The sequence below is a fragment of the Nematostella vectensis genome, chromosome 5, assembly GCF_932526225.1.
Source record: "Nematostella vectensis chromosome 5, jaNemVect1.1, whole genome shotgun sequence".
Lineage (NCBI taxonomy): Eukaryota > Metazoa > Cnidaria > Anthozoa > Actiniaria > Edwardsiidae > Nematostella > Nematostella vectensis.
In genome coordinates, this window is record NC_064038.1 from 3,568,618 (window position 1) to 3,592,515 (window position 23,898).

The 23,898-nt window shown below is 40.5% G+C and overlaps 3 protein-coding genes and 2 long non-coding RNA genes across 6 annotated transcripts in view; 2 read left to right on the plus strand and 3 right to left on the minus strand.

Moving 5' to 3' along the window:
• Positions 1-4,198, minus strand: part of LOC116601481 — a 28,677-nt gene extending 24,479 nt beyond the window's left edge. Inside the window, exons 1-8 of one of the 2 annotated variants that reach the window (XM_032362309.2) lie at positions 4,111-4,196; positions 3,900-4,020; positions 3,406-3,482; positions 2,641-2,815; positions 2,108-2,173; positions 1,942-2,014; positions 1,439-1,580; positions 25-113 (exon numbers count right to left, since the gene is read on the minus strand). In XM_032362309.2, coding sequence (XP_032218200.1) covers positions 25-113; positions 1,439-1,580; positions 1,942-2,014; positions 2,108-2,173; positions 2,641-2,815; positions 3,406-3,482; positions 3,900-4,020; positions 4,111-4,125 — 758 coding nt within the window. In that variant the 5' untranslated portion in view covers positions 4,126-4,196. Of the gene's footprint in view, positions 1-24; positions 114-1,438; positions 1,581-1,941; positions 2,015-2,107; positions 2,174-2,640; positions 2,816-3,405; positions 3,483-3,899; positions 4,021-4,110 lie in introns of both variants that reach the window. The other variant, XM_032362310.2, reaches the window with a different exon arrangement.
• A 77-nt stretch (positions 4,199-4,275) lies between these two features.
• LOC116601483 lies at positions 4,276-6,104 on the plus strand. Its single transcript, XR_004290043.2, has 2 exons — positions 4,276-4,520; positions 5,628-6,104. It is a non-coding gene; the product is annotated as an uncharacterized LOC116601483 (long non-coding RNA).
• A 161-nt stretch (positions 6,105-6,265) lies between these two features.
• On the minus strand, positions 6,266-10,682 carry LOC116601479 (myosin light chain kinase, smooth muscle). Its single transcript, XM_032362308.2, has 6 exons — positions 10,521-10,682; positions 10,219-10,391; positions 8,590-9,228; positions 8,143-8,369; positions 7,052-7,340; positions 6,266-6,715 (listed from the first exon to the last, which is right to left on the minus strand). The coding sequence occupies exons 1-6, from the start codon at positions 10,547-10,549 to the stop codon at positions 6,339-6,341; spliced, it is 1,734 nt and encodes a 577-aa protein (XP_032218199.1). The 5' UTR covers positions 10,550-10,682; the 3' UTR covers positions 6,266-6,338.
• Positions 10,683-10,763: 81 nt separating this feature from the next.
• Positions 10,764-13,463, plus strand: LOC116601484. Its single transcript, XR_004290044.2, has 2 exons — positions 10,764-10,978; positions 12,913-13,463. It is a non-coding gene; the product is annotated as an uncharacterized LOC116601484 (long non-coding RNA).
• Positions 13,464-18,729: 5,266 nt separating this feature from the next.
• On the minus strand, positions 18,730-20,650 carry LOC125563100. Its single transcript, XM_048727905.1, has 2 exons — positions 19,394-20,650; positions 18,730-18,762 (listed from the first exon to the last, which is right to left on the minus strand). The coding sequence occupies exons 1-2, from the start codon at positions 20,648-20,650 to the stop codon at positions 18,730-18,732; spliced, it is 1,290 nt and encodes a 429-aa protein (XP_048583862.1).
• Between the last annotated feature and the right edge of the window lie 3,248 nt (positions 20,651-23,898).

The window sequence follows — 23,898 nt, forward strand, 5'->3', positions numbered from 1 at the left end:
TCGAATATGGAGCCATTTTCTCACCTTGCCGCCTCAATAGCCTCAAGGCGGAGTTTTTCTTGGAACTTGTGTCTTTCATCAGCTGTTTTCTGATATCTTGAGACAGGTGCTGGCTGAAATAACATTTTACAGTTTAACTTTAACAATACTTTACAATATTTATACTATACACACCATAACACCTTAACAAAATAATCCATTTTACATAGCTCTGTATAAGATTTTTAACCCATTTAATTATATAGTAGATTTGATCAAAACTTTAAGGAAACTTGAAATCCTCCTCTCTCTTTCAAGTTCCAAATAGTCAAGCTTAGGTACCACTGTCCCAAGATAAAATGGTTCTAAGCTTCCAACAATGTATTATGGTCATCTCTTAGTCTAGCTACACATTAGTGAGAGCCTGTCTCTTACAACAAAGTTTTGTTTGTAAGTTGTTTGAAAATTACACAGCTTTGGAGATCATCAAGTCAAAAAAGGCACTGAGGCCATGCAAATTTTTAGAGTATCATTCCAAAGTGAGTATACAGATGGGATTTCCAAGTAAGCACAAAGTGCATTATGCACGTATTGATGTTTGCAAAGTTTCAATGTACAAGACTGAAAAAGTGTTATTTATATGGTCATCTGCTATAGAGAGTTTACAAGTAATTGAGGAAATTGGAATCAGGTTTTGAAAAATGTATATTGTGAAGAGGGTGTCCGCTTAAAGGAGGTCTGTTTTATGGAGATTACACTGAATCATAATAAACAGGGCTTCGTCACTCTTGCAATAAGTAAGAGAGAGTGAGGTTGACAATTGATCTTCGCTTGTCTGCGGCAACAAATCTTGCTTTTAAACTTGCACATCAAACAGACCGCTCGAAAAAGAATCCTCTATATCTTGGATTTATTTTACTATAAAGAACACAGCAAACGGTAAAGCAGTCGATTAGTTTGAGCCATACGCAAGCCGAGAGAGCAAGGCGACAATTGATTTTTGCTTGCCTTTGCAAAACAATGTCAGCGGCAACTGAACTTTGGAGTGTTTTCTCTTGCTTTTCAACTCACACATCAATTAGACCCCTCGAAAAAGAATCCACTATATCTAAGCTTTTACTTGCTATGAAGAACATCGCAATCAGTAAAGCAGTTGATTAGTTTTGTCATATGCAAGCCGAGAGAGCGAGGTGACAATTGATCTTCGCTTGGCTTGCAAAACAAAAACTGTTTACTGTGTTATGTTGGCGGCAACTAAACTATGAGCGTTTCTCTTGCTTTTCAACTCGCACAAGAGCCAACATTCCTGCATAACAAAGGAAAACAGCATGCACCAATCGTGTAGTACACTCAGCTTTTTACACGCAAAATCTGCACATGTACTACACTCAAACTACATGCAAAAAACATGTGGGACGCTGTTAAGTTTCTTCCAGGCTGTACTGTACAGTATACTCACCCTCATATCACTGGCCGACACCCCAGTGGCAACTGGTGCAGCTACAGCACCTGAGGTATTAGGCGCAATTGCACTTAATCCAGTCTCAATAGCAGAACTATTTGTAGCATTTCCAAGAGCTACGTCAGGGTTCATAGAAATCCTGAAAAATAACAGGAAAACAAAAGAGGATGATGTGGTCAGTGAATACCAATGATACAAATATTGAATGATTGTTCCACTGCATGTATCACTGGAGAATTCTACTTCACTACTCATACAACATATTTTGTTGGTGTATTGGACATGTATACCCCTAAGATCTTGTACGTAAAGATAAAATATTCATCATGCTCTTTCTGAAAAGGGTTGGCCAATTGTATGTATGGTTTATTTCGGGGTGTGAGAGTTGGAAAGGAAGATAACAGGTACTTCATTTTGTTATTGTTATGACTGTTTGTTTGCTTGCTATTATTGTTGCTGATATTGTCATTGTCGTCATTGTACTGATTGTTATACCATACCAGTCCATGGCTGGCTGGACACCAGTATTCTTAGTCGCAATCAGTGCTTTCTCAGATATACATCTGTCATAGCCTGAAAAAAATTTAAAAACCTTGAATAAAACTCGGAATCTAGTATGTAACTTATAAAATGAAAAAAAAAAACAGAACTTAAAAAACTAAGTACCCATTTCCACCATATATGACAGCAATGTCAGATCAGCCTTGGCATTCTGATCAAAAACACTTGCACCTATAGAGTTATAAAGAAACATGGCATGTTTAGACGATAAAATGATAGTATGCAGCATGCATGATACTTTAACTAATCTAGTTTTTTTAAACAACATTATTTTTACCTTTAACAACATAAAGACAAATCATTTAGTATTGTTTATGGCCACACAGTGCCCTCCCTCCAATATTTTCAAAAATTATAACGAAGTGACCAGTTGGCTTGGCTGTGCCCCCAAACTTTCTTCATGTTCCTGCACTGAGACACCCCACCCACCAATACTTCATGGCTTGCTCAGCCCTACAGTACGCTACAGTACCAATAATACAACACATATTACATACATTACCAAACGTGGGTTGTCATAGTAAAACCTTACTTGAAATAGGGGTACTGTATATTCTGCAGAACTCACAGACAAAAAAAGGGATAGAAAAAACTTCCACACTTAACATGTCCAGGACAGAGAGTCAAGTCTGCATCACCTTTAGGAGCTGAGAGTTTAAGAGTTGAGGACTGTTCATCTAGCTGAGGTGCATTGTGGGAAGGCTGGTCAGCACCTGGGGACTTTTGTTTGACGGCATTTGACAGGGACCCATCAATAAGTAGCTTGGCTGCCGAGATATCTGCTTTTTCTGGGAGAACGAGAAACTCCCCTTGCTTTAGAGAGAAAGGACAACCAACTCTGTTTTATTATTTAGTATTTATTATTTAGTATTAAAGTCAATTGGTCAGAAAAGTATACAGTGAGGGAAAAAACTTTCTAGATTATTCGTAACACTACTTTTTCCTGCTTTAAATCAGTAATTATTTTGATGTTTCACCCTCCCTCTCCCCACCAAAACAAAGTTTTCAAAACCATGGCAGGTAAAAAGGGAGAGTAGGGTAACAAAGAATGAGCTTTCAAAACAATAGACAATATTTTCTATATAAGTATTGTCAATAGCTGTGAGTAAGAGAAAATGCAAAACTTCATATCCTGAATAAATTAGGAAAATGGAGTATAAGTCATAAAGAGTATAAAAATGTATCATGAATTTATTGTTGTGATAAGCATGGCTGTCAACCTTACTTTAGGTTAAATCTTGAGAAAATACAGTGAATGTATCAGAAGTACCAAGATAGCCAATGCGGGAAAATACAGTAAATGTATGGATATTTTCAAGAAAATCAGGCTTGAGAAAAGGTTCAAAATCTTGAGACTCCGGCCTAATACAGGGGAGTTGACAGCTATAGATAAGCTTTTATACCTGCTCAAATCCACAAAGAAGAAGAAAAGTTCTGGCTGGCTCAACCTCCCAAATGGTGGAACTAAACTTTGGATTTCCTTGTAAAAAAAAACATAGTAAGCACAGATTATGGGACCAGTTCATTTTTTTTCGTCCACGTCAGCAGTGGTTTTAGCAGAGAGACGTTATTCATAGCCAAGGGGCCCTGGCCCCCAACAAAGCTAACTTAGGGTGAAAGTCATTACGTCTCAAAGGTTCTTGAGAAATCACTTTGCCCCCCTTCTCCCCCAAAGATAAATCCTGGCTACACCCTAGCTGTTGTTCGGGGGGGGGGGGGGAGTGAGACTGGGGGAGGATGCAGATTTTGGTCAAATTTCACTATTTTCTTCAATACTGCTTTTGTGTTTGTTTGAATTTGATTTTCCTTTCTTTTAAGGCATTTAAAAATGCCCCCTACTAGAATTGATCGCATTTTCCCCTTTAGTTATTATTTTAAAGTGTTTAAGCAAACTTACCTATTCTTATTTTTCTAAATTTAGCATTCTGTGGGTTTCTCTCGATGTTGCTGAAATAAACCTGTATCAAATTTACCGCTGCAGTGCCTTTACTTTTGTCACCCAAGGCCAGGATGGCTCCCTACGTCAGCATAGACAAACACAACATAATTTACTACATGAGAAAACGAACAGGCATCAAGAGAAGTACGAAATGTTTATGTTTTCTTACCAAAGCGGCGTCCATCTTGAATATGGCTCGGAAACGGTCAGCGGTTGCTGCGCCCGTAGTACATTTGCTTAGCGGATTCCCGTAAAGCGCATGTTCTTAAGACATTTTTCTGTTTTTATTGACCAATCACAGCCTACGAAATGAAAATAAGACTTGTCTGAGAATCATACGGAGTCTTTTTTGAGAAAACAACGCTATAGGCAACCCGATTTTGAGAGGAAAAGAATCGGCCGATTGCTGAAGAACTTGGATAGAAGAACAAACATTAATCAGCCTTGAAGATGGTATGAATATCGTGTATACTTGTGCCTCTTGCATTGTTCATATGGCACAAGTTAATACAGCCCTTCATTGATCGATGGTATGGCGTGAAGAAGATCCAAGGTCTCCCGGAGAAAGACAAAGTAAAGGTTAGTTTAGCCCGGGAGTCGATCATTTTCCATCCTCTTGTAAAGTGATTTAGACACTATTTTTTAATTTAATGTATGAGAAAGATGGAGCTAAGTTCAAGGTTTTTGGAGTTTTTTTTCCACCGCTGTCTTTATTATTTCATAACAAGTGGATAGCAAAATTCTTAAGCTTTTATTTCATCTTTCGCTGTGTTTTTATTTACAATGGTTTATTATGTTGAACTTTGCTGTATATCTTTTTCTCAAGTTCGTGATCAGCGTGATAATCAACTCGAAGACTTATTTTGCATTTCTATGCAAGCACCGGAACCTTGGCAGGTTTTAGCCCAAGTTGATATTGCACCGTTTCCTGATGTCATTCGGCATGGTTCCGTTTTATTGGATGAACTCATACAAAATTCATAAAGGGAGGGTTTTTCAATTCTTCAAAATTCTCACCTTGAAACATATTGTCCTTAAAAACTGACTCAATGTCTTAGTTTAAATGCTTGGCTTGACAGAGTTCTCTGTGTTGTCATGTCATAATTATTTCTGGATTGTCCTGTTTGTTCCTCTAAAAATTTGCATAAGGACTAACATTTATGGCTAACCTTCAACATACCTGTCCTCTTATCTACATTTACCTAAAAATGGTATAAAGTCACATTGTGAGCTCTTTGTAGATGGGTATTCTGATGTTGCTCTAAGAGCCCTGTGGCCAGGGTCGGGGTCAGAGTTGCTTTAAATTCTAGGTTACACACCTAGACCAGTGTGTATGCACAGGAAGCAACAGTATATATTTTTTGTCACGCTGTTGCACGTGCAACCAAAATGCCACAGACTGGCGGGCCACAGCTGATCTATAATGGCCTAGAAATTCGGTCAGAGTGCTTATTTAGCATAGTTTTGGAGTCAAATTTCCTTTTGTTCGTATTTAGGATCAGCTTTGGCATTTTGGATGTGCGTGCAACATTATGAAAACAGTCTATTATCAAAAACAAAAGTTCACACCATATTTTTAGCTGAAAGTACTAGTACTAAATAAGATGCCAAGATAATGTTTAGATTCCATCCAATTTTTAGTATCAGAAGCACAAGCCACTAACTTAGCATTTTGTCTGATTCCAGGATGGTGGTGGAGAAATAAAAGAAATAAAGGAAGAAGTGTCTTCTAAGGTGGAAGATGGGTTACTTGCTGATGGGCATGCAAAGAGTGACTGATCTCAAGTGCTTGGGCATATAATAGGTCCTCTTCAGTGGATGACTTAATGAAGGCTTGTGATAAAATCCTAAGCTTTTATGGAAAATCACAAGTATGATGAACTGTCAACCAGAAGGGCCATTTATTTGGATATTTTGCACTAGTGTCTATTATTATTTATTATTTGCAATCATAATCACTTTATACAGATATTCCTTTGATGCAAACAAATGTTTAAAAAAAATGGCTAGAAATATTTGGAGGAATGATAAAGATTAATTTCCAGACTCATTTTGTAATTGGAAGACTGAATGTTAGTGTATTACAGTGGAACCTGGATTTTAACCGCCTAAAGGGGAAGCTCTGGAAAATAAATAGCCCTCTAAGAGGGGGCTCTGAATTTTTTTTTGGTTCTACTGAAATCCTGGCCTGTAAAGGGGGGGGGCTCTGGAATATGTCCTGAGGTGTCCTGTGTTAAAATCTTCCTTCCTTCCGGAGTATTTAATGAACAACCTAACAACATCCCCCTCCCAGCTAAACAGAAGTACAACAACAAAAAGAAATATTGCAGGTGTATAGGCTTTTATTTCAAATCAATGGCTTGAGTGGTACCCTTGCGTCTCTTAGTTTAGTTTCTCTTAGAAGTTATACGCATTCCTTTCACAAAGAAAATAATCCTTCCAGCTTGACGAGGAGATCGTGCCCCATTTACCGCTTGATGAGCTCAAATAAACGTACATCCCGGAGTGTCCCGAACTAGAGTCCCAGTTGGTGTACCGAGGATAGCTGTCATCAATCCATTTCCAATTGCCATTTCCCCCCTTCAGCCCAATGAACCCGCTTCCACCCTTACACTTCGCAATGGTTCGGATGAACTCGTTCTCTTCGCGGTCGTTAATGATTGCTAAGTCAGCATCCTGATCCAAACAATATCTCTGGCCCTGGGTCCAGGTCTCCTCAAAGGACGAGTAATGATAGCATTTGCCATTGTAGTAATACCAGCCCTGCTTGCATTCTGGAAAGAGAGAGAGAGCGCAGCGTATTTGTAGATGCGGTGTCTATTATCAATTAGACTACGAGGTTGAGTTTTCTATGAGTCAATAGATAGTCATCGAGGCGCGTAGCGCCTGTTCTAGTATAAATTTACTCTTTTACTATAAATTCCGTCATTTTGTTTCAGACCACAAGACTTCAATGGTTCCGGTTCGTAGCTATGGTTCAGGCCCCCCTTTGTTGTATTTAACTTTAAAATCCTCAAAGAGCCTTTCTTTTGGCCAATATTAATTCAACCCTTTTTCCTTTGCTCGCCCAGCCCTGTTCCCCTTTCAAACAATCACTTAACGATACTTACTGTACCGTAGATATGTCGTCGCCGTCACCACTTCGTCACCGGCCTGAGCGCGGCATGTATACAATCCAGCATCATTGTAGGTGGAATACTTGATTGTCAGCGTGTTGCCATTCCGTTCAGTCCTTCCATTGGGATAACTCCCACTCCACGTGATTATAGCCTTTTTATTGACGCTACAGGCCAGGGTTATGGTAGATCCTCCACTCATTTTTATCTCGCTTGGAGGCTTGTAGGTAAATGCCAACTTCGGCTCGACCTGAAGGATAGTGCTTGCCATCGCGCGCCCCATCTTGTGAATAAAAGGTAAATGTTAGTATTTGTATAGTGATGGGCCGAATACATGCGTCTCACTATACGTGCGTAGTATAGCAGGGGTTTCATTTAGGCCGGGCGCAGGCTTACCATCCTCACGTTGTTATTATTAGAATTATTTCGCGTAAATGATCTATTTCAAAATAAAGGTCGAATGAAATCTCATTAAGTTGATATGCTTGATGGTAAGCTTGTGGGTTTGAGCGGCCGGCGAAACTGCCAGCTTCTATTTTCCGATCGCCGGCTTCTTAAAAAAAGTATTAAACTTATAACTTCCGCCCTACTTATCAATTTCCACCGCCTACTCTGAAACTTAATAAAACCCCTGGTATATACTTCACGCAGTTTGCCTTTTATTGCGAGTTTGTGTGTAACAAGCACGTAGCTATAATGACAGATCCATGGCAAGGCGAATTTGTTAAAGCCCGGCTCACAAATTTACCTCCTAACATTATTAATTGAACCCTGCTTTCCCCGGACAATAAGAAAACGATCTAATTTTGTTAACTTAACGTCCAAAGGAGGGATATCAACAAAAGTATTAATGAAAGATTTCGAGATAACGATAAAGGGTGGATAAGAAACACAGAAGGTTGAAGCGCATTGTAACTGTAGTGCGCAAGGGAAGGTCTAGATAGATCCCCGGACATCTCGAGCTATTACCGACTATTTCTATCGCAGCCCGGTAGTGTACAATGAGGTGTAGTACTCTGCGTTATTATTTGAGGGTTGGATTGGGTTCCACCCGTCGCCCCTAGCTACACGTCAGCATCCCCCACCTTATTCTCAGCCTGGCAGATGTACGCCCCTGCGTCTCGAGCTTGAATCGATAACAACTCGACGCTGTTATTCGGCGTGACCGACGCGCGGTTCGGGAGGGGACCTTTGTTCAAGTACCATGTGACTCGGGGAGTGGGGTATCCGGTCACGTGACATGCTGGTAGCGTGACGTTGTGCCCTACTATGACTTGCGTTGGCCCGCGAGTGAGCGACACTTGAGGGGGGACTGTTAATGTAAATTAAACAACACACTGCACATATATATCCATAACAATAAATATCAAATATTCAGCGCAATAATGAAAATGAAAACTAATAAAGAAAAAAAGAAGAATTGCGGTCTGAACCATATCGTTTTTTTCACATTTCCCCCTTGGCTATTATCTCACAATAGAAGATGAAGTGAAAGAATACCTTTTCTAAATGTTACATAATCTGTCGCTTACCATTTACCGACACAAGTGCTACGTCACGTGACCTGCCCAGTCCACCCGCGCTTGCACACTCATACATTCCCGCGTCACTGCTCCTAACGTCTCTGATCACCAATCCCCCGCGGCCATCATCGCGTGACCTGTTACCAGGCAAATCACCACCAATCCTCTTCCAGCTGACGACTGCGTTTGGGTCACCGCTAATAATCGAGCAATTCAGTTGTGCAGACGCACTTGCGTTGACGTTCAGTTCTCGTGGTGAGATCTCTGCTCTCGGGGCGTTCCTTATTCTCCCAGGCTCCCCCTTAAGCCCACGAGGCCCAACATCCCCTTTCGGCCCCCTCTCACCCTTGATTCCCGGTGGGCCCCGGATACCCTGTTTTCCGTCGGCTCCAGGTTGACCCGGAGGCCCTGCTGGTCCACGTCGTCCTCGTTTTCCAGGGCGGCCTTTATCTCCTTTAGGTCCAGGGGGGCCTTGATTTCCAGGGGGTCCTTGTACGTACTGCGTTTTACTAGCGGCAAGTACTGCCAAGGTCTTTGTTATCGCTGCGAGCTGCTGCTGTAAACTAAGGATTTGTCCTCCCGTGGGGGTAGGGGTCGGGGCTGCCCTTCGTTGGCGTTGGTGCGCATCTCTTTTTGCGTCACTGGGGGCTAGAGATTAATGGCAAAGTTGTTTTTATAGGGTGTGCGTGTTGCTTTTATGAAATCCCCTGGGAAATAGTATATAAGTCTACTTTAGATTTTTACCACCATTACAAGAACAATTTGATTCCGCAAGAACGCATCATAAAAACAAAGAACATGCTGCTTCTATCTGGGCCTCGACATGTTCTTAGCATGTTCTTAGAATTTGGTGAAATCTCAGGCTGGACGTTCTTATGAAAAAAGCGCTTATAGATGTGACAGTGCGCACTGATACTAAGTCGCTTAGTGTTTTGAGAGAGCGAGAATGTTGTGTGTTTCAGTATCGTTAAGGTCAGGTGGTGTTACCCGCAAACATGCGGTGTAACATGCGGTGTAGCATGCAACAAAAACTTTTCGCGATACATTGTATCGTATCCATTCTGACATGTTGCCAAACAAATGTTAAACGGAATAATTTTTCAGATATTCGTCATTATGTGTTGCATTTTTTTAAGCGGGTTCAAAAACACGCAACATTCTGCCGAGTGAACTGATGCACGGAAAGTTGTGTTGCGCGATATGTTACACGGTCAAAAACTTTTACGTTACAATGTATCATGAAAAGTTTTTACTGCATGTTATCCCGTGCAACACCACCTTAAGGGAAACAGGTTTCCTAAGCCTTGTGTGCGGTTTAGCACTATGACATGTCGGCAGTAGTCCGAGTAGCAGGCGATTTTATTTTTCCAAAGTTGGTGAGGAAAATTAGCGCTTCCCGGTATATACTTCATAGGGAACGATAAAAGGGCCGGATACTTAGGCTAAGTCGACAGGGGTTTGCCTTCGGTATAATAATGCGTTTTAACTTGTAAATAAAATTCAGTTCTGTCTTGGCGCTCGTGTCGTGAAGGTTGTATTTTGTTTCTGTCTTCGTAAACTTTCGAGCCATCCGCCGAACCGACTTATTTCACTCTACATATATAAAGGGTATCACAATCTGACAATTGTACAAATTACCTGCATGTCGGTGTTCAAAACAGTCGCGTGTTTTCAACATGTTCTCAAGCTCCCGGATGCGTGTCGACTGCTCGCTTAGTTTGATCTCGACTCTGACGAACTCTCCACAGCCAAACACAAGGGCAAGCACAGCCACTGCGACTACCGCGGGCGAAAGCGGGCTCCCGAACATTCTACGGGGAATAACAATCGGGTAGTTAGTCTCCATAAAAAATGCTGTATTCACGATCACAAATGGCATCCTGATAACAAAAACACTTAAAAATGAATGGTTTACAGCTACTTTTGCATGTTGCAAGTACCTTTTAACCAAAGGTTTCTCGTCTTCCATCTGTCGACGATTTGAGATGAAAGTTGCAATCGCAGTCACTGCGTTCCTCGATGCGTCCCGTATTTATGGCGTACGGTCCTCGTGATAAAGATCTGAGGTGAACGGTTGTACCGTTGCAGAACTGTCCTTGTGGTGAAAGTGTCTAACCAATCAGATAGGACTACATGTGTCCAATCATAGGCCTTGTTAGAATACCACACGTGTGACACTGGGATCGAGTGGCAGAACAGTCTTCCCTCTTCTTCCCTGGGATCGAGTTTGGTATGGCAGAACGGTCGTTTGTTGATAATATAACTGATTTCTGAGGAATTGATAAAGCAGAGAAACACTCAAAAAGCAGAGAAACACCCAAGAGAAAAGGATTTAGCAAAAGCCATGTTATCTTCCCTTACTGGAGTCCGTCCTAAGACGGAGACAAGCCATTAAGAGGTGAGTCACGCTCCCTCACTTCTCGAAAAATCGAGTCTACTTTCGTACCGTCCTTCGCTAGGGGAGATATCCACAATTAAGCAGGTCAAGTAGTTCACAGGAAATATATTTAAAGGCTACTACTGATAAACAAGTGAACGCAATGCGAGTAAAACATTCAATTGATAATCAATCAGTTCCACTATCTAAGTTGGGCTAAGTTGTACAGTAAGATTGCAGCTATAAGCTTACAATTATCACACAGTCCCCTAAGTAACCTGATTTGATCTTTCTCTGCCTCATAAAAAGCAATACGGTGAATTGGCATATCCTCAGATTTGCCTTTTCTAAGGGTCTGTTTACATTACGAATATCAACCCTGGCTGAAGCTTTAGTATGGCCAGGCGACTGAAAATGTTTTTCATATTAGTAGCTAGCTTCAGCCTGTACTAAATTCGTTTTTGAACAGTTAAAACTATTCACAGCACCTCGGCATGTTTTTAGCAGTTCTTAAAATTTGGTGAAACGCTGGTCGTTCATATAAAAAAAGGTCCTTATGAAAAAAAGAGTGTTCTTTATTTATGTGATTACATGGAGATATTCCATCCACTACTGGAGGTTGGGGTGAACATCCTAGCACGGGTGAGCAGCCCAGGCTGGAATTCTCGCTCATATAATAGAAAAAAGCAATTTTACAAGCATTTTAGGAATACCCTGTTGGACCCCCGACTGTGCTGAAAACTCAGCCTGGGTTGAAATTTTTAATGAGATAAAAAGAAATCAACAGTCGTTAGAATGCTTTTCTATCAGGCGTGTCATCACCATTGACCACCAAAAAGTTGGTATTTGATTTTGAACAGTTGTCATGTTAGACTTTTTCCATAGCTATCTATGACTGCCAAATGCTGCAAATGCTGTTTGTGTGCCTGCCAATCCTTTGCACCATATCGAATCCTTGCTTAAACAATCCATTAAATTTCATATTTATACTAATAACTATTAGAAAATGATCACTGACACCTCGACCAATCAGCACCCTCTATTTGAACCCCCTAAATCTCATAGTAATTAAAGTTTCAAGGGGCAATAGAGAATTAGAGAATGAGTGGGGAGAATTAGTCAATAGAGAATGAGGCAATAGAGAATTAGTGGGGAGTGTAGTTAGAAATAAGTGCTTACTACTTAGTGATTAGTATTCCCTAAGTTGCAACTTTGTTTTCATTGTTTTCCTGGATTATTGTTGAAACGCCAAATTAGCTATAGAGAACTTGCTATAGAGCGTATTTATGTTTTTATTGCTGGCTTAGCAACCTATCTACTACTATGTTAACAGGGGGATTTGTTACTCTGAAGACATTATGCACTTGTATTTTATATTTCACTGATTTTTTTATTTATATAAATAAATTATAATTTTATAATCCTGATGTAAAAAAGTTGTAATTTTTAAGCAAATTACAAGCAAAACTGTTGTCAGCAACAGACTGCCACCATCCCCAGACTGAAAAGACACCTCAGTGCATTGTTGGAAACTTCAAGGCATACTGCTTGATCAGCAGTAGCTGAACTTGACTGATAGTGTGGGACTTGAAATAGGGGGAAGGTTTCTGTTTTTGGTCTGTTTTTCCCAAAAATTTGTGCAAAAGTACATTAATGGGGTAATTAATAATTTGTTATTTCTATGTAATCTAAGTAAAAATGGCACTTAATCACCTTTAACAGTAAATAAATTAGCCTCAGCTTCAGAAACTGGGTCTTCATTTAGTGTAAAAGTTTTTTTTAACATGTTTTTTTTTAACTTTGTCTTTGGCTACTTCTTATACGTTCATCTGACATTGCTATTCCTCATTTGCCCAGATAGTGTTTTTAAGATGAATTTCTAACATCTTCAACATGTTCTCTTGACTCAATTGTAATATGTAATACAAGGTTACAATGATTTTTCTTTGTCACAGGGGCTTCACCACCTTGATAATCTCATCCTGACCAAGTCATTGCACTGCAGTTGTCCACACATCACAGTTGGTTATTGCCCTTGACAAATACTGCAGAGGAATTCCCTTTTTATTTATTTCAGGCAGTGTCAAATTTTGTTATTCAATGTCAAAGGTGCCAAGGTTAACAAAATTGAACCAGAGATTTTGTCATCTTTAGCTCTAAGGCGGCACCAAGCAAATAGTCCAGTTTTGAAATCAACTGTGCCATTGGAATTAAGGACACATATAAAGACAGTGTGAGCCTAAGTTTCAGATTATTGGTTCACAAATAACATCGAGATCATGAAGAATTCACATGTTTTACATTGTTTTATTTCAAGCTCTAGGAGATTTTCACTTGTATGTTACACTTGACTTTTACTACCTTTGTCCATCTATTCAGCAGGCATGATGGATTTCCAAATTTGATTACTGAAGCAACCTTTGTCACATCATAGCTTTTAATGTTCTGTTGTAGTTATGTAACTATTTATTTGCATAATCTTTCAATAAATCACATGTTTCCTTGATGACTCCATTGTCTCTGAATGGCAATGAAACATATTCCTAAATCAGCTGTTCACTAACCAAATCAACATTCCCCTACTGCAATATGCTGCCCTTTAATCCCCCCTCTATAATATGCCCCACCCTCTCAATGATCTGCTCTTCCTTTCTGCCAACCCTCTTTAATAAGCCATCTTTTAAAAAAACATAGCTCTCTAATAAGCTGCCCCTCTGATAAGCAATCCCTTTCTAGCAAGCCATGACTCTATTAACCCACCCCTTGGCAAAATTTCTAGTATTACATTATTTACATACCAGTGTGCACCTTCTGTTAGGCTGCATAGAGTGCATTATTTAATAAGCCACCCTCTCTATTAAGCCAACCTTATGAAACAAGCCAGTCCTCTCCAATAAGTCACCCCTCTAATAAGCCATCACTATCTAACAAGTCACCCCTTTTATAAGCCAGCCCTCTCTAATAAATCACCTATCTCCAATAAGCCAGCCCTCTCTAATAAATCACCCATCTCTAATGAGCAAGCCCTCTCTAAAAGCCACCCCTCTCTAATATGGCAGCCCTCTAATAAGCCACCCCTCTCTAATAAGCCATCCCTCTCTAATAAGCCAGCCCTCTCTGATAAGCCATCCCTTTCTAATAAGCCACCTATTTCTTATAAGCCACCCCTCTCTGATGAGCCATCCCTCTCTAATAAGCCAAACCTGTCTCATAAGGGGGGGAGGGGTGAATAGGGGTCTCCCTAGCAGGATTCTTTCCTACGTGTGGCCAATATAAGTTTTGACACCTATGCGGCAGAGAAAGGGCGTGGTCCCTAAACTCTAAGGGATGACGCGTAGCACTTTAGTTTGTACCTTACAGCACTCGTCAATGATGACTACTTCTGCGAGACGGTCGAGTTTGTGCCCCAGCTCGGAAGGTCTCCACTCCTCTATCGGCTTCCCCGCTGGTATGCAGAGGTAGTGGTGGTAGGTTTGAGCCTTCACCGCGAGACGCGGGTTATTGCGATGGTCGTGGGCGAGTTCGTTCTCGGGGGTGAGCACCACAACGTTGCGGCCGCGGAACATGCTCACCGCCCACTCGGTCTCCCCCGATCCTCCTTGGCCGGCTAGAAACATCTTTGCAGAGGTTGCGGCCACTAGATCGCACGGCAGACTCGGCGCAGTGCTCGGCTCCCTAGCCAAGCTCCCCGACTTCTTCGGACCCCAAGCCGCTTCGGGTCGCCACTCGTACCCAGGCTTCTTGTGGCGCCACTCCCCATACCTCGGATTTCGCTCCACGAGCTTTACACCACTGGGCACCGCCTTTGCGTATATGGCATCTGTGCACACTCGCAGGACGTCTTCGCGAGGGATCCGCCTCAACATGCGTCGCAACGCTATGTTTGTGTACGCCAAGACGAAGGCCTCCGTCCTGTCCCGATCGGTACAGTTTCCCTTCGTGCGTGACTATAACACGCCCACACAGCCAGATCCTCGTGCTTCTGGGGATCGCCCTGTTTATAAAGCGAATGAGCACCTCTCGCACTTTTGCCTCTCGCGTTTTTGTGGCTGCACTGGTAGCGCGAAGCGCTGCCTTCTCCTGACATAACGAACGAAGCTCCCTCTCAGCCTCGAAGTCTAGGCCGTGGACGCTCGCGATCGCAGGTGGTTCAGTCTGAAGCTCCGGTCAGGCGTGGTTATTGTGGCAAGGGATGCGGAGGCGCTGGGCCCCTCCCAGGCCTAAGACGGGGCTGGGAGGCCCGGAGGGGCGATTCGCGTCCCCCACTCGTTTCACTGAAAGTCCCCAGTCCCCCCCCCTACTATAATCACGTTTAAAGATTTCGGCAGCGTAATATGATGTGTGATCAGGAAAGACAAACTCGTTCCAAAATGACAATGGCGTGTGGAGTATGGCTATGTCTATTTTCATGTAACAAATATCAGCAAATGTAACAAATGTCAGCAAATGTAACAAATGTCAGCAAACGTAACAAATGTCAGCAAGTTTTGAGATCTTCACTAGTGCAATATTTCACTATGAAATACCTGTTCAAGCAGAGTACAAGGCTTGGAAGATCTTTAAAAGGTCATATCTTATGTTATAGATAAGACGAGGGAAGTTACAAAATGCTTACTATGAAAAAGCATCTGCGGCGTGTCATCTATGTCGGCTATTTTTATTTTCGACTTTATTGCACTACCTGAACAGTTTGAAAACGATGATGAAAAGGATAATGAAGCTATGAATTGACAAATCTGCACCAATACATTTTGAAATTTTGGAAGAACTTATACGCTGGAAATCGCTTCTTTTTCGCCGCATCATCCGATTAGTCGGGACGTATCGCCCTTTTTCTAGCTAATTTAACAATTCTGCAATTCACGGTCATTTTGTTGTCAAATACCAGGATTAGTAATCTTAGTATAATTTTTAATAGATCCGCTACAGTCTTTGTTTTTTTTTTTTTGCTGATGTCCGCCCATCCAAAAAACAAACACACCCTCCCCCCTTGACCCGCTTAATTTCATTTCGAACATTTGCATCTAATTGTATATTTATGAGTTTGGGATTTGCTGATTTTTTTAAAAAAAACATTGTTTACAAAAGAAATAATGTGTTTATAATGTGACTGTGACTCGTTTTATTTAAAATCTTGGGAACGTAATGGTCTTTTTCTCATTTATATGACATTTCGTTTGGCTGCCCAAGTATTCTGATTATTCCTTAAAAAATCAATCCAATTGTATCTAATTTTACACGTGTAAAATTGGATATCAACTCCAAACATATCACTTGGGAAATATAGTGATTTATATAGTGGCTTATTAGAGAGGGGTGACTTATAAGAGAGGGGTGGCTTATTAGAGAGGGCTGGCTCATTAGAGAGGGTTGACCTATTAGTGAGGAGTGGCTTTTAGAGAGGGGTGGCTTATTAGAGAGGGGTGGCTTATTTGAGAGGTGTGGCTCCTTAGAGAGGGTTGCTTATTAGAGAGGGGTGGCTTATTAGGGAGGGGTGGCATATTAGAGAAGGGTGGCTTATCAGATAGGGGTGACTTATTAGAGAGGGATGGCTCATCAGAGAGGGGTGGCTTATTAAAGAGGGCTGACTTATTAGAGAGGGGTGACTTATTAGAGAGGGGTGGCTTTTAGAGGGGCTGGCTTATTAGAGAGGGGTGACTTATTAGAGAGGGGTGACTTATTGGAGAGGGGTGGCTTTAAGAGAGGGGTGACTTATTAGAGAGGGGTGACTTATTAGAGAGGGGTGGCTTTTAGAGAGGGGTGACTTTTATTAGAGAGGGGTGACTCTAGAGAAGGGTGGCTTATTAGAGAGGGGTGACTTTTATTAGAGAAGGGTGGCTTATTAGAGAGGGGTGGCTTATTAGAGAAGGGTGGCTTATTCGAGATGGGTGACTTATTAGAGAGGTGTGGCTTATCAGAAAGGGCTGGCTTATTAGAGAGGGCTAGTTTATCAGAGAGGGCTGGCTTATTAGAGAGGGATGGCTTATTTGAGAGGGCTAGTTTATCAGAGGATTGGCTTAGAAGAGAGGGCTGGTGTCGCAATAGTGCCTTTGATTGGATGAATCATTTTTCTCCACGTGAAATTCAGATTTTATTATTAGAAATAAATAAACAAATTAAACAAAATAAATAAAAATCACCCGCCCGCGTGCTCTCGTGGTAGAAATCGCGACCAGAAATGAAACATTTTTTGGCCTAATCGTTCCCTATTCATTGTGCACTGTTTTAAGAGGGATTTTTTCTCCTGGGGACCTCAACTCCTGCATTTTTTGCGAGCATAATAAACGAACCGCGAGAATGTTTATGGGGTATGCACCCCAGAAATCTAGTTAAAGTATTTGGAAGCCCTCCGACTCAACCGGCATGTCCGCTCATATACAAATATACAAGTACCACTGCGAGCTGGGACGAAATATCCAAGAGCAAATGGTCATCTGAATGGGTAAACGAATCCAAGCTCAAAGTTATGGCTACATGCCCCTAACCGCATATGTTCTTCCTGTATGTTGTACAAAAAGAAAATCCTATGGACGGGAAATTATGATCCGTCGCAGAACAATAGAAACTTTCTTGCATACTTGATTAACAAAATGTGAATATGTTAGAATTGAGAATTTTGAACTTGAAATCCTGCATCACTATCGGCTTTCATACATTATGTTATTTTACCGTAGAACCTAATCGTTTTACAGTTTTTCTTAAGCAACACACATCAAACAAATAGACAAAGACACTAAACAGTAGTCAGAGAGATAAAGGGGAGAGAGGAGAGAGAGAGAGGGGAGGCGGGGGGGGCGCAACAAATGCGCAAAAATAATAGTTGTTAATCAGTAAAGTAAACCGCGAAAAGCATACACAGGTGGAAAACAAGGCATTTTGAAAATATATGTATAAGCGTTGAAATTGAAAAAAAAAACGCACACAGGACCATTTCCATTTAATTACGTTAGACAATGATATAATGACCGAGACTATATTTAAAAATGAAAAAAATCTGCACAAAGGTGTATCTAAATTATTGAACCTTTTCTGAATTATGATTTAGAAAGGGGCTTTGTTCACTTCATTACTAGTTTTGCTGTTTTATGAGTTTTTATTGTGGCTCAGAACAGTTCACAGTTTTATTCTGCCAGTATTTTTTTATAGAGTTACAATTCATAAAATTAAGTAGGCAAGGAAGTCCAGAGAAGCCAAAGGCTTATAAAATAGGACTCCCTTCTAACATATCCATAAATACATAGAAGTGGACCTTTTGCTCTCGTGGGCGGTGCTGCCCCTCTCTGGGCACGGGCCTTGTTGAATTGTGTATTGAAACATTTGCCCTATAATGAAAGAGAATCTATGATTTGTGCATATTACTTCCTATGACTACGCCTATTTTACTATTTCTAAGGCGTTGTAGGGAGTAAATACAGTAATAATAATAATAATAATAATAATAATAATCTTTATTGCCTTAGATAAATCAACATGTCTAAGTTTACAAAATGTAGGAGAAACCGATTATAAGTAAATGCGCTACATCAATTATATGTCACTATATTTAAAGACAAGCCTATTGACAAAAGTATTTTTGAATCGCTCTGAGTGAACCCTAGGATAAATCACATTTCTTTTTCTGAGGTTGTATTTTTGGTCTTTTTTAGGCAGGATTTCGCTCAGAGGATATTCAGGTTGATCTAAGCGAGTACGATAAATCTTCTTATCTGCCTCCTCTAGAAGTTTACGGATGTTTACAATGTTTGAAATGTATTTCCTTTTAAAGCATCTCTCTAGGAAGTTCTGTATGTTTGTGAGATCCGAGTCTGAGGCACCAAAAACGGACAAGCCATAAGTGAAATTAGGAAGGACAATAGACTTAAAGAGGTGATCGAGTTCTTCTTGACAAATTCCTTCCTTTCTTAAAGATCTTAAAATGTAAAGACACTTATTTGCCTTTGTTAACTTGGAACGCACATGTTCACTGTATTTGCCGTTAGACTGAAAGGTAATCCCTAGAATCGGTAATACCGTACATTGCGGAATGTTGTTCACTAACTCGATATTCTGATTACACCCTTTCTTGCGGAAAACTAGCTCTTTGCATTTAGATGAATTACATACCATGCCATTGTCCTTTGTCCAAGTTAAAAACAAATCTACTAAGTCCGTGCGACATTCGCCATTGGCCCAGACAGGAATAACAATATTTGAGTCGTCAGCATATTTAAACAGAGCGGGCTGATTACATAAATTGATTTCTAAATCATTGATAAATATGTTAAAAAGATACGGGCTACTAACGCTGCCCTGCGTTGTACCTCGATTTACACATTTCCAATGACACTCAAACCCATTGTATACCACGCGCTGTTGGCGGCTAGCCAAAAAACTCAGATACCAATTAACAATAAAGGGACTTAATGGTAATTGTTTAAGCTTACATGACAAATTTACGTGTTTTACGCTATCGAACGCTTTGGAAAAGTCCATCGCAAACAATCTGACGGCTTTGCATTCCGGACTATCTAGATAGCCGTAGACCGAGTGCTGCATGCATAGTAGCGCGTCTGTGCAACTCCCGCCAGTTCTATATGCAAACTGAGTGGAACTCAGAAGTTCTTCTACGGTTTCTCGCACGTGAATGTTATAAACAGCTTTTTCGAAAGCTCGGGCGATAACAGGCGTAATGTTGATTCCTCTGTACTCGGTCTTGCCCTTTGGTACATCCAGTTTAGGTAGGGGGGTTACATGGGCACGTTTCCATGACGACGGCCAAACACTTGATTCAAGAGACCAGTTCCAAATCTTGCAGATGATTGATGTAAATATTTCTGCGTGTTCTTTCCATATCCAAGATGGGATGAGATCTGGTCCGGTTGCAGTGTTCTTCAAATGCTGCAGACATTGCCATACGTATCTTTCTGAGATAACCGGGGCGTGGTCTTCACTATGGACTTCGACCAGGGTGGGCTGCTCATACGCTGTGTCCCAACAGAGGTTCGCAAAGTAGTCATTGAGTTCGACTAGTGACTGCTCATCAAGCGAGACCTTAGCTGAAGAACGTCGGCGCTGTGAGAGGTTATCAATGTGCCTCCACCACTCCCTCGAGCCAACTGGTGCTTGCAAAATATTCTTTCTGTTTTTGCAAATAAGATCACTGATTTTCTTGTTGATCTCTTTAAGCCGATCCGTATTATTTGGTCCTATCTTTGATTTTGTCTTTAACAGGGACTTCACCAAAGGCGTCATCCATAGCGGATCACGAGATGACATGCGCACAGTCTTGAGTGGCATACACTTTTCCAGGTTGTCATGAATAAGGTTTTCTAAGTTGCGAACGGCTTCATTAACATCATTACTCTCTAATACACTATCCCATTTTTCTTCTGCCAGCGCTAAATATAACGCTTCTTTTCTGTGTTTCCTGCAGTCTCGAATTTTGATCGTTTTTCGAAGAGGTTTTAATTTCTTCCCTGCTGGCAAGATAACTGCCGTGTGATCTGTTTTGATTGATATGTTGTATGGAATGCACTCCCCAAACAAGTCCGGTCGATTTGTAAAGACGTTATCTAAATAGGAATCACCTCTAGTCGGAAAAGTCACGAGGGCATTCCAGCCCGTCAACATACACAGCTCTTGTACATCAAGTTGATTAACATCGCCACCAATAACAATGGTTAGTCCTGGATGTTGATCTAGCGCATTGTCCATCAGGTTTACAAGGTATTGCATAAAATCCAGGGTCCGGTAGGTTGGCTTAGGCGGATGATAAACACTACATACCAATAACAAGTGTCCCGAGGGTAATCTTATAGTCAAATACACCAGCTCGTAGAGTGTCGATCTATAAATGTCTATTACGGTTACATTGCTTCTTGTGTATATTGCGATGCCTCCTTTAGCTCTTTTATCAAGGCCAGCCCAGGACCTGTCCCGTCTGAAAATGGTATAATTTGGAATGTTTACTATCGCGTCAGGCGTGTCTTGCTTCAAATGAGTCTCCGAAACAAGGCAGATGTCGATGTCTTTATTTCGCAAGTCAGCCTCCAATGCCACTGCAGCGCGAACCCTATTTTTTGTTTTTGATAAGCTGCAAATATTGGTGAACAACATTTTGGGTACTGCGAAGGTCGATGTTGCAAGACTAGATTTAGAATTCCGTTCAGAAACACTGGACTCAGTGAAATCAATCCGGCTTGAGATGATTTTGCACAACTACTTGGTAGAGACAGAGACTATGGTAATATATACAGTAATGAAATCTGGAATCCGGCCTTCAACTGCACAAATACATGGATCTGAGAGCTGGACTCGCAAAATCCAAGATGGCGGCCATGACACAGCTTATGCAGAAGGTATCGACTATAGCGCAAATATTCTTGGGTATTTTGCACAAACACGAGACGACGAAAAAAAAATGCATTTTATGACTGGGCTACCACAGGTTTTCTAGTAAAAACACTGACAAGACAACTAAAGGTTATAAACTGAATTTATAAAGAACTTTACAAGGAACAGAACAAATGACATTTCAACTCAAAGTACAACTGTATTTATTTACTACACAAATCTGCGCTAGTTAAACTTTGCCACTAGACTCTATTCATATTTAAAGCATATCTCCGGCACTGCTGTCATACGATCCTCCGTCATTTACCTCCATAAGACCCGATCGGACATACAGTTTACTACGTATGGTTGTGGAGTCTGCCCTAGTTAAACTTTGCCACTAGACTCTATTCATATTTAAAGCATATCTCCGGCACTGCTGTCATACGACCCTCTGTCATTTACCTCCATAAGACCCGATCGGACATACAGTTTACTACGTATAGTTGTGGAGTCTTAAAATAAAACATAAAAAGAGACAACGCAAGGTTACTGGTCCCCTCCATATCCATTTTCTACATTTTTAATAACAGAAAATGGTAGGGATATTAACCTGGTTCACCAGGGGGTATCATCAGGAACCACCTGATTCATTGTTGCCAGCTTAAGAGAGTCACAGTTTGGCCGATCAACTTCAGACAGACCAGAAAGCTGGGGGATTTTATTTGTACTATATGCACTTGCACCATATTTGTACTGATTCGATCTCAAGCTGTGTCGAGGTCTCAATCAAATGATGTGTTACATCTGCAATCTCAATACTCGCCATCACAGTTGAAAGGTGGATGATTAGCTTCTCAAACAACGTTTTTTCACTGTACGATACAGATCCGATAAAAGTTCACATTCTGGCACAGTTGGCACTTGGATCAGGCGATGGTGCTCACTTGCATGTTGTCATTGTTTGAATCTTGCTATGGCACATAATTGGTTGCTGCCACCATTAAGACCTGGGAGAGGTTATACATTAGTTGTGAAAGACACTGAAGAAACCCAAAGAGCAAAAACATCCTAGTGAAACTTGGGTGATGATGTGAATGGCAAAAAATTTACATATGTTGAGACTTTTTTAATTGTCCGTCAAAGTAGTTTGATGTTTGCTGGACACAACAAAAGTGTGAATTACAGTAGGTTTTTCTTCCAATCAGTGTTGTACTTTGCTCAATGTTTTGAAGCTCACATTTCATGAATTTGCGTGAAAAAAGAGATTCTTTTTATTTAGGATAACAAAATTCTTGAAAACCGGTGACAACAAATGTTTTAGTACAATCTTTGACATGGCGACCAAAAGTAAGCCCCGGTATTACCTTTACATATACATCAGTGGTTAACAACATGTTTGCATGTTTGGTTGGACTTTTACCTTGTATGTTTCCTGGTTCTTCTGCCATTCCAGCCTGTCAAACAGAACATGTTTAGTTTTTTTTAAACAACTTTTGCTTGTGGTGTAATACCGTCATAGTACCTCAATGTGGGTTGTGCAGACCAACATACAGTTGAACTCACAAAAAGGGACTAACTGGGACCTATTAATTTAGTCCCATATACACATGAAGTCACATTTTAGTGTATTTTGAGCTTGTGTGAGAAAATTAAAAACTGGGTCACTTTTTCAAGTTTCAAAACTATGTTGATGTCCTACTTCTCCAAAAACGCATTAGAACCCTTTCTATAATCTTATCCATTGCTTGAAAACCTCTACCAAGTTGTCTAGGAGTCATATGGGTTAAGTTCAAATGTTTGCTTTTTGCTTGGCACATGGGGCTTTATACACACACATACTTTCCAAATAAAGTGCAAACCAAGTCACAGTGACATTTAGCCTACACAGCTATATGCATATACAGTATTGGAACCAGAGTGTGACACATGACTCACATCTGTGACTAAATATAAGCTTTTTCCAGCATAATATTAAAAAATGTATGTGATATTATTTCTGTATGTTTATGATTGCAATAAGTGACAAATCTTTTTTCAATTACTTTATGTTGTATTACGACTTCAAACACAAGTTACTGTATATACATGTTCTGAAACTGTTTACCACCTTTTACAAATCGTTTTTTGCATCTTACAAACTCTTTAACATTATTCTATTTTGCTTTCATGCTTGATTTGGAATTTCCAAAATTCCAACATTCACCAGATCCTGTTTTTGTTATTAGGTGGTAAACCTTTAGAAAGCTAGTAAAGTTCCAAGGAAGCATATAAAAAATTAGCATGGCAGGGAAAACTGTTGGTAATGGATAAAGATGATTACAACAGACCCTTATGTTTAAAGGCTTTTGTTTAAGTAATTTTGCACATGAACCATCCATAACTCATAAAGCGTGTGCATAAATATTATGCACACAAAGCAATACATAATAAGGCTTTTGTTCAGAAATAGGGTCAGCGAAGAAATATTTTAGTCCAATAAAAGTGAATACAAATACAGAACTCTATTTCAACGCTTTATAAGCTTATAGATAATACAAAAATGATTATTTGAGATCGTTAAACACAAGTATGGCTTAACATCATTCAAATCCCGCTCCACTAGAGCTAGGAATAAATGCGTTTAAAAA